We start from the raw sequence: 15,718 nt of genomic DNA, 5'->3' as shown, positions 1-15,718 counted from the left end.
TTCGACCACATTGTGTATTCATGAAATGAGACGCTTTTCTTTTGGTTTTCTTATTTTAGACCATTAAACCAGCTGATATCGCGACAGTTCGTAAACTGGGCAAGCCTCCGCATTTGATCATGAGAATCATGGACTGTGTGCTGCTTCTGTTCCAAAGAAAGACGGACGCGGTGACTCCGGACCCCGAGCGCCCGTGTGTGAAGCCTTCATGGGGTGAAGCCCAGAAACTGATGAATAACTCCTCGTTCCTCAACATGTTACTCACTTTTCAAAAGGTACTTTTCAATTCTGAGATGTTTTATAATATTTAAAATCATTTTTTGTTAAGAATGGGGCAACACATCTTCCTAATGATAGGGGTATTTCATTCCTTATGATACATGGTCACGCCATCTTTTTTAATACTTGGTCTGATGCAAGAAATATTCCAGTTGTTGTGATGTTGAATACATATAGAATCTGATGAGGTGGACACCAACAACCAACTTGTGTTGCAAGGAAATTATTTTGAGAAGTTTACTAAAAAATTAATATTTAAAAGCTGGTTTTGTGGTTTAGAATAAGCAATATCTTGCACACTGATTCCTGCTCTCCTGTGGAAAAACCTAGCATCAAGATAAATACATATATTACAGTAAGTGTTTCCGTATATATCAACTAATGACTGTTACTTGAGAGGACAATGAATTCAATGGAAAGGAATCCACATCGATGGAGTAGAAGTTTACATTTACTTTTTTCTGTGGGCCGCATTGCGAGTATGTCGATAATGGCAAAACAGGCAATATTTGGAAATATTGGCTAATGTCACAACCTGCCTGATTTTGGGACAGACTATATTTGCATGCAGCATTCCACAGGACTTAGTTGTACCACTATGAGGTCAAACGCCTCATTTTTAACTCGTTAATTCCACCACATAGTTTGAGTTAAAAAATGTAAAAACACCAAGTTTTTGAAGTGTGTGTTGCTGAAAACAAATTAAAGTGCTTCGCTTCAAATCAGCAGACTGTTTTTGTACCGGTGCATTCAAAGGGGAAAGAAGTGGGCAGCAGTGCTACCCGTCCTTCTCATCAACGTTGCCCTGTTATCCACGTGGGTGGGGTCTGCCCATTTTTGGATTTAACAAGATTGTGTGAAAGCGGTATGAAGATTGGTGAGACAACAGAGGGTGATGGCAGTAACAGGGGTATAGCAGTTACTACCATTACCTCTAAACCACGTTTATCTGGGTATTATTTTGTTTATTTATTTTGTAACACAAATTAGTAAATGTACAACTATAGTGAAACGTAACCTCTTTAGTGACACAGAAATTCCTACCTCGGTGCTGAACGCCTTAATAAGCGGGTGGCATTAGGATATAGCAGCAATACAGTTACAGGAGTTACCAGCATTATCTCTAAATCACGTTTCTATGGTTACTAATTTGCTTTTTTATTTTGGAGCACAAATTAGTAAAGGTACCACTGTAGTAAACTTAATCTCTTTACTGAGGCAGCTATTCCTGCATTAATAAGTGGGTGGCGCTAATATATCAGTCTTTGTATAGGGATTGATTATAAACGTTCTATAAATATTTCAGGATAATGGGTATCTGGTGCAGTGGCAGCTCCACCCTTGTAAAAACCTTACTACGATCATTTTTATTTCCACATTTACTAAAGTGCAAGTGTAATTTAGATCTTCTTGTGATGCTAGACTCTATACTTGAATGGATGTTTTTGAATGAAGACAATCCAGGATGACCATGAGCTCTTGACTTTGTTTCTGCCTTACAATCTAGACATAGGATGAAGATGTGCGTATGCTTATTTTGACTGGGTAAATGCCCACATTTTTCTTAAATGGGGTCAGTGAAAATTGGTGCTTAATTCACTGAATGTGTATTTACTAAAAGGAACTTGTGATGCTATGTTGGCTGCAGTTGTAGCATAGAACAGATGAGAAACCAGACTAAGGAAGCAAAGGTAGAAAAGGATAGATTGTAGTAGGTCTATATGATCACCAGTTGATAGTGACGTGTTGGTGGCATTGTGAGGGACTGTTGTGGGGCTAACAGATGGGCACTTGAATGCTGTGACAATCAGGTGGTGACCATCTAAGGGTCTGTTAGGGCAGTCGGAGCGTTTTTTAAGAGCTATGTGAGGCTTTGTTGGGGATATGTTCTAAAATATCATGTAATTTGCTTGTATAACTTTTGTACCACCATAAGTCTACTTTTAATCGTGGAAGCTGCACAGGAGAGAGGGAAAGTATGGTCAACCTCATATTATGTTAATTGCTTCAAAGACCTAAGAAGGAAGCAGAGGGAAGAGCAAACAGGAGAATAGAGGGAGGCGTTATACGAAGCATCTGACAGGACTGCATAAAGCCCTGTTGTCAATCAGGAGTGTTTCTGCTAGGGGCTGTGAAGAAGTCAGATGTTCTGGGCTGATTAATTGGGCTGGAAGAACCATTGGGGCTGGTTACACCACCTGCAACATAATGTAGGGCCCGGAGGAAGAAAAGTGTAGGTCCCTCATATTCCGTAGCCCGTCATCAGCCAGGAAAAGAACATACTGGCATCCAAACTTGGGAGACCTCAAGACAAAAAAATGTAGGCACTTTCAAAGGAAGCTAGACATGGACAGAGAGGACTGGGAACGAGACCAGGTAGTGTTAGTACATGATTAATGGAAACCATCTTTAGACTCTAGGGCAGCAAAAGAGCCTTCTGGAGCAGGGAATTTAAAACTACCATTAGATAAATTGTTTCCCTCCCGTAGGTTGCCTAAAACCTAGGAATTTCTCCAATAACAGGCATTCTTTCTGCTCGTTTAAAAAACCAGACGAACCAGCGAGGTTTTGTTTAGCCCATCTCGAAGCCGCCCCTTAAAAATGCATCATCACCCAGATCTGTTAAAATCCTGAGTCCTAGGCCAACTCTACAAGAATTGCCCAGCCCCTTTTCGTCTGAAGCACCAAGCACTGTGTTACATCAGTTGTTAAACTTTGATAATCCACAGGATTGTGTAGCAGTGAACAGACTTGTGACAACAGGGCACGTGGATAACGTTTGTGACCACAGGGTCCCGCTGTGTGCAGCTGACTAATATTTTGCTGTGGTTAAATGCCAGACAATAAATTATCAGTTTTGGCAGATTGGAGCTCAAAGGGGCTGTCCGATGATTAGGACAAAAGCCCCACACACCAGCTGTGCTGCATAGAAGTCGGAGTGCTGCAGACAGTTACCACAGCATTGTGAAGGGCAAGATGGACAGGATGGCCGACACTCTTCTAGTTCAATATACAGGGCTGTGGTGGCACTCGCAGCACATGAAAACACAGGTTGGAAACAATTTGAATTTTGATAGCCAATCTGTGTGTGGAATGGGCTGAGCAAGCACCACAGCTGTTTGAAACGTGTAATTCATGGGCCAACCGACGGAACCACGGGAGAATAAAACCTGTCAGCAGCCTCTGTTCTTGGTGGAGGTCAATGGACAGAAGACAGTGGTTGCTCTGAGGTGAAGAGGGTGAGTGAACAGGAAAGCAGAGCGAGCTGGCGAAACCAGCAGAAGTGGAGAGAGCAAGATGGCTAGAGTGTCTCACAGAAAGAAGAACATCACACACTGCCTTAAAGAGATGCAAGAAGGAAGAAGTGTGCCAGGTTTTGTGGTGCCAATGCGGGACAGGTAAAGTGACAGTGCCACAAGTCTAGAGGGGAGAATTGAAGATAAAATAGGTGAAGAGTCCTCAGAGAAAGGAGCAACTAACCTATGTTTGAAAGGGAAAAGAGAGATACGCAGAGGTGATAAAGACCTGGAAAATGAAGAAGGTGCTAAAGTTCTGGGGTCTAGAGGGAGTAGTAATAGAAACATTGTGGAGAGGAGAAAGACGACTAGAAGGGGAACAAAGGAAGTGGCACAAAGCCGAGAGGCCCAGAGGTTGGTACAGAAAGTCACAAAGAGAGCATTAGGTAGAAAGACCCTAAGATATATTGGATACCCAGCACGCAGCTATGTCTGGAAGAGCAAGAGAAGCCAGAGGGGTAGAATTCAGAATCACCCAGAGAAGAAGAGAAGCCAGGAAGGGTGGTGAAAAGGGCCCGATTGTTGCAAAGAAAAGAGACAGACCTGAATGGGAGTCAGTACAGCAGGTTGAGGAAGGGGTTAGAGGGGCCCTGTGGGGGGAGTACCTGTCCATCCCACGCTGGGATTAACAGTGGGAAAGTATTTTCAGGAGCTCCCCTAAAGCTCTCTGGGCCTGGTCAGTTCTGAGGATTGTGATTGAAGTGTGACAAGACTTAAAGCAAGCCCAGTCTCCAATTGTCCAGCAGGTGTTTTGAACCACCTAGAGATACATCAAAAACCTGACTACAACACTGGCAGCATAAAGGCCCAACACCACCAATAAAGAAGTGCAGGAGACATGTTAAAGCCCACTGACTGAGTACTTTTGTTTGACTGCCACAAGGGGAATCCCCATAGAGGTGAGGGATGGATTGATGGACTATGGTCCTCATGCAAGCTACAATTACTCCTTTTTTTGTTGTTTTTTGGAATCCCCTTATTCTTCTACCCAGTTCATACCTTGCATAGGGTTCATTTCTGTTCTGCAATAAAGTTGCGTAAATCTTTATTTTGATGAGTCATGTGTTTGTTTATCCTTTGGCTGTAACGAGAGCTAGTTGGAGATCCTTTGGAGGAAACATGTGAGTCATTTTTTGGCTATGTGCAGGTATCTGGGTATGCAAGTGTCTGGTGAAAGTGTGTGATGGTCTAGTGGGAGATGTGTGAGGGTCTGTTGGAGCTTTCTTATGGTCTCTTTGGTGCTTATTTGAATGTCTCCTACGAGTTATGACAGGATTTTTGTACGCTGTTTCAGGGTCTGTTATGTGATGGTATTATTAAAGACGCTTTGTAAACTAAATCGTCTCTAGGAGTGGCCTAAAGGACACCATGAAGATGCGGATGGAAAAATTACCAACTGTGTCAAAGGCAGCAGACAAGGGTTACATTAAGAGAGAGAAACTGAATTCTAGACAACAAATTAGATTATTTTGTCCAGCCGATATTGGAGTACTGTAAAAAAAAATATAGAGTTGCAAGTGTGGTATATGCACAGAGATACAGAATGATTGTGTTCTGCTCACATCCATCAGCCCATCCCTCGCCAAATGTCTGAAACATACTTGAGAATATCTTCAAGTCAAGTATAATATAGCTGCTTTATGTAACATCCATTTGGATTTACATCTGTGTACTTTGCAGTAAGTCAATGCAGGGTCCTTCGCCTGTATTAACATGGTATTTTATACATAATCTACAAATCTGCTAACTTGTGGCATTTTTTGGTTCACTGAAGCCAAGAATTGAATCCCCACAAAAAACATGAAGCCACAACTTAGGTCCTATTGACCTCCAAACCTAGCTTTGTGAAGGTGGATTAATCCATGGGCCAATGATGACTAGCACCCTTAGGTGGTATCCAGTTAACTATAGACCCTGCCAGTCAGACATGAATCAAGGATAAAAAACAGGCTCAGTCTCACCTGCTGACTTTATGTCAAGTCATTTCAGAGGTAATGGGGAACGCCTACCATGGAAGGACAAATGCTGTAAAAAGCGGATTTGTTTTTGAACAAAGAAATAGGAGACTGATGTACTTTAGTATTGCTACACTTGCCAAGTGCAGATATTACATGTTACACTATTACAATTAAGCTAGGTCTTATGTATACGTATTTTAAGTTTGCAGTTTTTAATATTTTTGAACTAAAAACTGTGAGTGTTCCGTTGAGCCTCCGTTCAGCCCATTGGGTAGGGTCCTCTCAAACTGATCAATGAAAGAGCTGTCTTTACAGTCACATCCACCATTTATTAGAGTTACTGTGATTCTATTTTTTGGTTATTTTCTTAATATTCTTTTATTAGGATACATTATAGTTACGTGCCATCCGCATATCATTAAATGCTATCATAGTTGGTATGGGTTAGTGTCTTTCCTCAGCAATTGGTTGTGTGCCATTCTATTTCAACATTAAGCAGTTACTTTTCCAAAGTTGTGTGCTGTATTTTATTTCAGCTTGTAAAGGGGTGCTTTAAAATTGCATGTTATGGTTCGAGTGACAATGTTTTCTTTTATGGTTTTAAGATGAATCATTTTAAATATGCCTGTTGGCGAGAGCCTCGGGCTACAGGGTCTTCTACAGTTTTGTCCGCCTTCTTTGCACACAGTCTTCCGTTGGAAACCTGCAGGGTTGCCAACCGGTCATATTTGCATACTTTGCTGCTCGTTGTTGGATGGATTTGTATTTCCATGGCAGCTGTCTCATTTGGCAGGATATTCGAATATCTTTGCAAGTGTTTTTTCTTTGTCCCTGTTTCATTTTTTATTGCATTAGAATGCACTTAAAACGCCAAGAAACAACACGTGGAACATAAAATAGATCAAAAGGTAGCACCTCCCCTACCCTAATTCCAATTCATCAGACAAGTGGCCCCGTTTTAGTTTGGGCTTGTAGGTGGTGCTTCTGCCACCTATAAGCCAAAACTATTGCATTAGATTACAGATAGGGAGAAATGGCATGAAGAGAGGCACACAGCTTGTAGGTGTTGCTTGGTTATTTGTCCACCCATTGACTGGGCATGGCCATACTTATCCCTATGGTCCTTCCCACCCAGTTCCTGCCCCTCCCCGCCCAAAACATCCCCTCATGGGAACTCTTTGAGCTCTCTTTAATCAAGCCCTATGTGAGGTGGTCAGTAATGGGAGGCAGACAACTGCTTGTAGTTTTCTCAGTATTTGACATTTTATTTCAAAATAAAACCAAACTAAGCCTACTCTGCCAGCGGATTCCCTAAGTAGTCTAGAATCTAAGGGAGAATCTCCTAGCATTCACAAACTGGCCCTAACAATAACAGAACCATAGGGTAAGGTTGCAGGTGTTTGGCGCACCTATGGGTGTTCGATGGCATTGTGACTCCTGGTATGAAAAGGCAGAGTCTGTGGAGGGAGCAGCAAAGGCTGCTTGTGGAGAGTTGCAGCTCCAGCAGGTGAGGGGAAAGAGGAGCTGGGCTCGGCAGGTCAAGCTAAGCGAAAGCCAACCCCACTAAAATTAAACCTGCACTGTAAAACTAAACACTACAGCTGCGTGCCTTTTTTTTTTTCTTCCTTTTTGTCTTTTTTTTCCAGAACCAGGCAAGAAAAGCAAAGGCTAACTTGTAAAAGCATTTCATCGCACTGTGTCTACATTAACATTGACACTGACATTGTATTTTTTTACTGCTGCCCACTGCCCCCTATTTAGCACCATACCGCCTTCCGAGTCCAGGAGAAAAATCCTAATAGTAAAACAGAAAATTCCATCTGGAACTCATCCACCAGCAACACTGAGAATCAGCAAGGTCAGCCTATGGAACCCGGTAGGCGAGGCAAACAGTCTGATAACAGAAATAAAACAGTTTTTGGCTTACTGCACAAAAACCCAGACTCATTTAAAGTGGAAAAGGTCGCTTTAATTTGACAGGCAAAAGCTTACAATTAAACGCTTACCTGGCTCCATGGCCTTACAGACTAACAAAATATTTTAAACAACCAATTAAATAATTAAACATTTTCATTTTCCCCCAACAATTAAATAATTAAATATAACCACTTCCTCCCTAACTATCCCTTGGACCCCACCGTCTCCTTACCCCTTCTCCAGGCGTCCCGCTTTCTCCCCGGTGTCATGCCCCTCCAGGCTCAATACCTGTTCCCCCGGGGTAACCCGCTTGTGCAAACAGCACCACCCTATCCCTTCCCGTGCCATTCCCCCATTGTGCTTCCCTCCCCCCACATCTAAAGGGGCCATGCCCCAGACACCAGAAAAACCCTCCACCGAGGTGTTCTTTCTGCCTCACCCCCCCACCAGTTCTTTTTACCTCCAACTCCTTAACCAATCTCCCAGCCAAGAGCCCAAGTCCACCAGATAATGATTATTCCCATAAACCGACAAGTATACACCATCCTCTCTAAATATCATGAATCCTTCATAGACTATTTCCTTATGGTCCAAAACCTGTACCGCCACCAACGCACAAAACTTTACCATCTCTGTTTATCCCCTTTCGAATGGATTGTGTCCTCCCACGCATTCCTCATCTTGTGATAAATCGTTATCTCCAGCTTCGCTGCTTCGGAAAAAAATGTTCTCGGCAGAGGGCGCTGTGCTCGAGGTCGTGGCATCGATTGTCCCTCGACGTACTCCGTACTCTGTCGACGTCACCGATGGTATAAATAGCTCGAGCCGTGCCCGTTGCTTCAGTTCCGTTTTTCCGATCGCTTCGCTATCGAGAATGGCACGCTTCTATTTTCTGTGAAGAAAATGTCGTCATCTTCGACACCCAGAACTGGGTTTAAAAAGTGTGCAGATTGTGGATCTAAGATGTCGATCACCGATCCCCACCGGATTTGTCTCTGGTGTCTCGGTTCCAGTCACCGAACCGATGACTGCGGGTCCTGCCAATCGATGACCGAAAAAGCTCTTCGTGAGAGGAGAGGTAAACTGTCGGTGGGGAGGGAGGCCTCAAAAAAGGTTTCGTCAAAAAGACACAAGAAAGTGACTGATTCTAAGGAATCGGATCGCCATAGGCACTTGAAGAGATCTCGATCTAGGAGTAGATCGAGACACTCTTCGTCGTCATCGAAAAAAATGAAGAGGAGACATAGAGCTCCCTCATCATCATCTTCTTCAGAGTCGACCGAAGAAATTCCTTGTCTGACTAAATCGGATTCTCCCAGTAAGTGGGAAGAATTCCGCAAAAAGATGATGGAGGTTTTCGAGAATGCGGCTCGACCCCCTCGAAAGACCCTCGAAAGCCATACCCCTAAAGTCGCTCCATTGGACGACAAAGGGAAGTCCAAGGCTACCCATGGCCAAGACCAGTAGCGTGGAGGAATACAAAAAACCTTGAGTCGACGTAAAAACGTCGAAGACTCTTCGAGTCGAGCACCTCTCCAGTGCCGTGCAAGAAACACAAGTCGTCGAAGACTTCGACAACTTCGTCGACGCCCTCGACGTTGATAATTTCGATGCCAAAGCCAAATGCGTCATCGACGCCATTATCAAAGTCATCTTCGAAAACTTCGAAGACACCCTCAAACTTCGAGGGATTTGCCATTTCCTTCCAAGCAGATGGAAGAGGAAGAAAGGAGATTAATTCCTTTGCCCAGGTCAGACTTTTTCAAATCTATGTCAGCAATCTATGAAGAGTCTGCTTCAGAAGAAGACGAGGTTACTCCTTTGGGAGTTACTTATGGTACAAGACAAGTTCCTGAGGAACTTATTGACCAGGAATCTAGAATGAGAGACCTGATTGATACTCTACATTCTGCCAGTGGAGTTGACACATCCCCAGAATTAGAGTTCGCCAAACCTGATCCTGCAGAGCATGCAGATGCTGGGTACAGGGGTCTTATGATCAGGGTAGTTGAATATATGGGTTGGGGTAATACTTCACCCATTTTTGAACAAGATGACATGACGAATATAATCGTCAAGGGACCTCAGAAAGATCCTTGTCTTCCTTTTCACAGGGCCCTTCAAAGGACTGTGGAGAAAAACTGGGAGAAACCAGAAACTATTGCTGCTGCAGATAGCACTTTTCCAAGAAAATATAGACCAGCTGGAACGGATCCTGAATATTTGAATAAACATCCGACTCCAGAGAGTTTAGTCATTCAGGCAGGATCTACTTCAAAACAAACTGCTTATCCAACTATCCCTCCAGATAGAGGATAAAAAAATTGATGCCTGGGCACGTAAAGTTTTCACGTCAGGCAGTATGGCACTTAAGTCGGCAAATGTCACCTGTACCCTAGCCAGGTTTACCCATACCCTGTGGGACTGTATTTCGGCGGCGGCTGATCATATTGCGGAAGGCGAGGAAAGGGAAAGCTTCCTGAATATAGTCAAAGACGGGAAGGAGGCAATGGGGGAATGTCTCCAGTCTGGACTGGATACTGCTGCTAGTATCAGCAGATCCATGGCTGCAAGCGTTGTGCTACGCAGATTTGCGTGGTTGAGGAAGTCAGGATTTGCAACGGACGTGCAAGCTAGACTCCTCAACATTCCCTTTGATGGCTCGAGCCTCTTTGGCAGAAAGGCTGATGAAAGCCTAGAAAAACTTCAGACCTCGAAAGCGGCAGCTAAATCACTTAGCGCCTCTTTGCGCCAGCCTCTAAAACCCTATTCCGGCTCATCTTCCTGGAGGGGTCGTTCTTTTCGATACTACTCCTCTTTTGGTAGAGGAAGAGGACAGGCTTCTCAAAGGGGCAAAAGAAACTTCCCTCGTGGAGCACGAGGAAGAGGTGAAAAATCAGCCTCAGGAGTGGCATCTGTACCCTCAGCCACTCCTGCAGCCACCTCCAAATCCCTCTGAGACCTTGTTACACAAAACACCAGTGGGAGGCAGGATCTCTCAACATCTGAAGGAATGGCTGGGCATTACCTCAGATGCTTGGGCACTGGAAACAGTAGCCCAAGGTTACTGTCTCCCCTTTCTAAAAAGGCCTCAGAATCATGCACCGGGAGCCAACTCCGCCAAAATTCCGGATACGCTCCTGTTGCAGGAAATTTTAACCCTGCTAGAGAAAGGTGCCATAGAACTGGTACCTGTAGCAGAGAGGAACAGGGGTTGGTACTCCCCATATGTTCTCATCCCAAAAAAGGACGGAGGACTGAGACCCATGTTGGACTTGAGAAACTTGAACAAGTTCCTCAGGAAGGGCAAGTTCAAGATGGTGACTCTTTCTCAGATCCTTCAGGCTCTCCAACTCCAAGATTGGTTGGTATCAATCGACCTTCAGGATGCTTACTTTCATGTGCCAATCCATCCAAAGCACAGAAAGTACCTGAGGTTCGCGATTGGCAATTCTCATTATCAGTTTCGAGTTCTGCCATTCGGGTTGACCTCCGCCCCGAGGGTTTTCACCAAACTGTTGGCGGTTGTGGTAGCAAGTCTCAGGAGAGGAGGTACTCACATATATCCCTACCTGGACGACTGGTTGATCAGAGCAAGTTCTCCAGAACAAGCTAAGGAACATCTTTCGATCACCTGCCACTTCCTCCACAAACTGGGCTTCTCCCTCAATTTCAAGAAGTCCCACATGATACCATCCCAGAAACTCCAGTTTATCGGAGCAGTCTTGGACACTTCATCGGGAAAAGCCTCGCCTCCCGAAGTGAGAGCTCTCCACATCCAGCAGATGGTAACGAAGTTTCAGAATGCCCAACATCTATCGGCCTTCGATTTTCTCAGGTTGCTCGGCCTCATGGCATCCTGCATTTTCCTAGTACCAGAGGCCAGGTTGCGAATGAGGTCCCTTCAATGGGCACTCAGAACTCAGTGTTCTCAGGGAATATGTCGGATCTTCTGCAAGTCCCGAGCGCAGTTGCTCAGGATCTTCTATGGTGGGCTTGCAACGACAACATTCTCAAGGGAGAGTCTTTTTGGCAACCATGGCCGGAGATAACGGTAGTGACGGACGCCTCACTCACGGGGTGGGGAGCACCCACCAACGATCTGACAATCAGCGGTCGTTGGTCTCCATCGGAGTCCAAACTACACATCAACCTATTGGAGCTGAGGGCAATCAGACTAACTCTGAAGGCCTTTCTGCCCTCTGTACAGGGAAAGAATGTCCTGATAATGACGGACAATACAGTGGCATTCATAGTGGAGTGGAAGTTTCCAATGTTGTACGCGTTTCCCCCAGTCCCTGTGATTCCTCAAGTAATCAGGAGGTTGAGAAAGTTCAGGAAAACCATGATCCTAATTGCCCCGGATTGGGCCAGGAGAACGTGGTACCCAGACCTTCTAGACATGTCCATCTGCCCTCCAATACGTCTTCCGCAAAGAGAGGATCTTCTCTCGCAAGAGGAAGGTCGGGTTCTCCATCCAGAGGTCAAGACACTCAACCTTCACGCATGGTTTCTGAGAGGTTGACATACAAGGATTGGGATCTTCCGGATGACGTAATGGAAATCTTGCTTTCGGCCAGAAGACCAGCAACAAAGTTTTTGTACCGATGTCGCTGGAATAGGTTTAGTAACTGGTGCAAAGACAAGGATGTGGACCCTTTTCAGTGTGGCACCCCAATGGTACTCTTTTCTACTACATCTTGCTAATCTGGGGCTCCAGATAGGAACAATCAAAGGATACCTTGCTGCGCTGTCCATTTTCAAGCGCTCTTCAGAAGAGGTTACATATTTCAAAATACCGTTAATAATTCAATTCTTAAAGGGGCTTACTAATGTATACCCTCCAGTATCTTTTCATGTACCAACTTGGGACTTAAATTTAGTATTAAAATTCTTGACTTGCATACCTTTTGAGCCTCTGCACTCATGTCCATTGAGGCTTTTGACTCTAAAAACTGTCCTCCTTGTAGCCCTATCATCAGCCCGCAGGGTTAGCGAACTTCAGGCTGTCTCATGCAAACCACCATATACTATTTTTTATAAAGATAAGGTAGTCCTTAAAGTTAAACCTTCGTTCTTGCCAAAAGTAGTCTCAGACTTCCATTTGTCACAAAAAATAGTACTACCAACTTTTTATCCTCCTCCTCATCTGGGCAAAGAAGTGGAGAGATTACACAGATTAGATCCCAAGAGGGCTCTTAGTTTTTACAAGATGACCAACTGTTTGTGGGTTATACTGGTCATAAATTAGTCTTATCTGGTCATAAATTAGTCTTATCTGTAACAAAACAGACCATTTCCCGCTGGATCATATTAGCCATAGTTGAATGCTACAGATTAGTGGGAAAAGAACCACCAGATGGGCTTCGTCCCCATTCTATAAGGGGAATGGCTACTTCTGCGGCTCTAAAGAGGGGAGTACCGGCAGCAGATATTTGTGCAGCTGCAACCTGGAAAACAATGCATACTTTTGTTAAACATTATTGTTTGGACACTGCCTCCTCTAACGAGGGTTTATTTTCAAAGGCAGTTCTGCATTCTGTCCACAAAAACTGAAATTAGTACTCCTACCTCCAAAAATTGATACTGCTATGGGAGCCTATCACAAGATGAGGAATATGTGGGAGGACACAATCCATTCGAAGAACAAGGTACTTACCAACTGTAACGTTCTTTCGACTGGATGTTCCTCCCACGTATTCCTCATCGACCCTCCCATCCTACCCCACAGTACAGTTTACGTTTTCTTACACTTTCCTCTCACGAAGAATGTATCGGTCATGGGACACGCCTGGGTGTTCCTCATATATATATATATATATATATATATTCTCCATCGAAAAAACAGAACTGAAGCAACGGGCGCGGCTCGAGCTATTTATACCATCGGTGACGTTGACAGAGTACGGAGTACATCGAGGGACAATCGACCCCACGACCTCGAGCACAGCGCCCTCTGCCGAGAAAACTTTTTTCTGAAGCAGCGAAGCTGGAGATAATGATTTATCACAAGATGAGGACTACGTGGGAGGAACATCCAGTCGAAAGAACGTTACAGTTGGTAAGTAACTTGTTCTCGTAGCCCGCTCTATCGCTCCCTCACTTCTCGCTCCCCTCCAAACTCTCCGCGGCAACAACTTAGTCCACACTACAGATGCTTGAGGCCACATTTCTCGAACCCATACCAAATCCCTTTTCATTTTCCTAAGAAGAGCCACCAGGTCATTTTCCCCAGCATGAATAATCACCACCTCTGGAGGCAAATAGCGTTCCCTCAACCCAGCCAACATAGGAAGCAACTGATCCCAGCGCAGTCCCCCTAACCCGGACCATTTTACCACCACATCTTTATAGCTACACCTCAATTGCCTGCCCAAAACCCTTCTCTCTGCTTCCTTCCCAGCCCACTTAACAATTGAATGGCCGACAATCCATATTTGCGCCAACTCCCCCTCATTTCGAGCAGCATCTGAAAAAGAAATTACAAAATCACTTACCAATTAAAACATCCTACCACACGCCATTCTCATGAGGTCCTTTGCCGCCTTCCTTCAAACGTCCCCTTTTCCCAAATCCCTGACATACCCCTTGTATCTCCCGGACCTCCAACACCCCAAACTTTTCACCTTATCCTCTGAAAAACCCAGCCTACTACCCTCAGATGCTGCACCCATCCTAAAGGAATGTGTCCCAAACTCCTATGCCTTTTCCCCTACCACTACCAGAGCCTTTCACAATACCCCCAGAACTTGAGCCGCTGAAACCGGCGCAACATCCTCATGCTGAAAAACCAAACCTGTCCTTCCCCCACAACTCTCCTTCCACACCTGACCTGTCTGAACCGGGCATAAATCCTTGCTCCCACGACCCAGCAAAACCCAAGAGCCCTTTCCTTTTTGATCCTTCTTAGACCTCTTAATCTTGATGTCCAAACCTGACTCTGTAAATTGAACATCTTCCCATTGCAGTCCCCCTATCCCACCTTTTCCCCCCACCAATTCAGAAACCCGAAAAGCCCCAAAGAATAACCAAGTAACACAAGTCACAAACGGCTCCCCTTCCCATGCTGACCAGCAACCCCCCCCCCCCAACCGCCTGACTCAACCTCTTTAGCAATTCTGCCGATACTGGTCTCCTCATACAAACAACTTTAACGTAGATGGCTTATTGGCACTTCATGCGGAACTTGTCTTTCCATTGTGGTTTCATAGTTTCCCCAGCGACCATATCAGTTTGGTCTGGACCTCCCGTGGAGTCAAGCACCAGGTCTGGTTCGCACAATGTTCGATTCTTGGGCTTCGTGCTGGCCTTACTATTTCACCTAGGGGTCCTCTGTTTCCAAGGGGTCTTCAGAGCTTCCCTCCTCTGGGTGGCCAAAAAGGTCTTGCATTAGTGTGTTCCATGCAGACAGCTTGTGCGCAGTTTCCCCTTCCCCTCTTATCACTGCTCTTGCCCACACCATTGCCTCTGCCTACGCCCACTTCTGAAGGTATGACCACCATGCCTCCACAGGCAGGCCCTCCTTTGACTTCCATGTCATTGCTATCCGTCTCTTGACCAGTATACTTATCAAATCTTTCATCTTTGCCAAATGTGAATCACGCTTACCCCCTCTCGAGAAGAGGTCCAGCAGGTACTTTTCAGGATGTTCCACCTGGATTCGAAGTCCACTTCCTGCTATCTTGAGTCTGATCCCGTCCCAGAACTCCTGTATCACTGGGCAGGACCAGAACATGTGTACCATGTCCGCTTCTTCCGCCGAGCAGCGGGGCACCCGCTCTGAGCCCCTGTATGGACTTTATTCATCCTCTTGGGTGTGAGATACGCTCTATGCGTGACGTATAGCTGCGCCTGCCTAAACCTCGCATTTCTGGATACCTTTTTTGGGTATCGTAAGGCCCTAGACCATTCTTGATCGCTGAGGGGCCTCCCCAACTCCTCCTCCCAACGCTGCCTCGTGTGTTGTTCCTGTGGGTCCTTGGCCTTCAGTAGTTGTCCGTACAACCTAGAGGTCGTATGTGTTCCCTCTGCAATGTCATACCATACATCTAATGGTGTTTCCTCGTCCTGGTCTTCCCAATCTGCCATCTTCCTGTGATGTTACTCAGCATGCCAGTATATAGGATGAATTGACCCATATGTACTTCATATTCATCTACCATTTCGTGGAAGTCCGCCCACCTTCCCTCCCTTCTCAGGTCTCCAATTTGTGCTACCCCTTTAGCTTCCCAGTGTGCTCGGTATGTTGCTAATGTGTTTGTGTTCCCC

The 15,718-nt window shown here is 45.1% G+C and overlaps 1 protein-coding gene across 1 annotated transcript in view; it reads left to right on the top strand.

Annotated features, from left to right (window-relative positions):
- LOC138497282 (dynein axonemal heavy chain 5-like) overlaps positions 1-15,718 on the top strand; it is a 1,499,851-nt gene that overhangs the window by 987,981 nt on the left and 496,152 nt on the right. The window contains exon 59 of the mRNA XM_069620634.1: positions 60-275. Within this exon, the coding sequence (XP_069476735.1) occupies positions 60-275 (216 nt within the window). The remainder of the gene's footprint in view (positions 1-59; positions 276-15,718) is intronic.

Source organism: Ambystoma mexicanum, chromosome 5q (genome assembly GCF_040938575.1).
Source record: "Ambystoma mexicanum isolate Mex_15411 chromosome 5q, UKY_AmexF1_1, whole genome shotgun sequence".
Lineage (NCBI taxonomy): Eukaryota > Metazoa > Chordata > Amphibia > Caudata > Ambystomatidae > Ambystoma > Ambystoma mexicanum.
The sequence above is the reverse complement of the archived record's forward strand: the minus strand, read 5'-3'. Positions and strand labels throughout refer to the sequence as shown.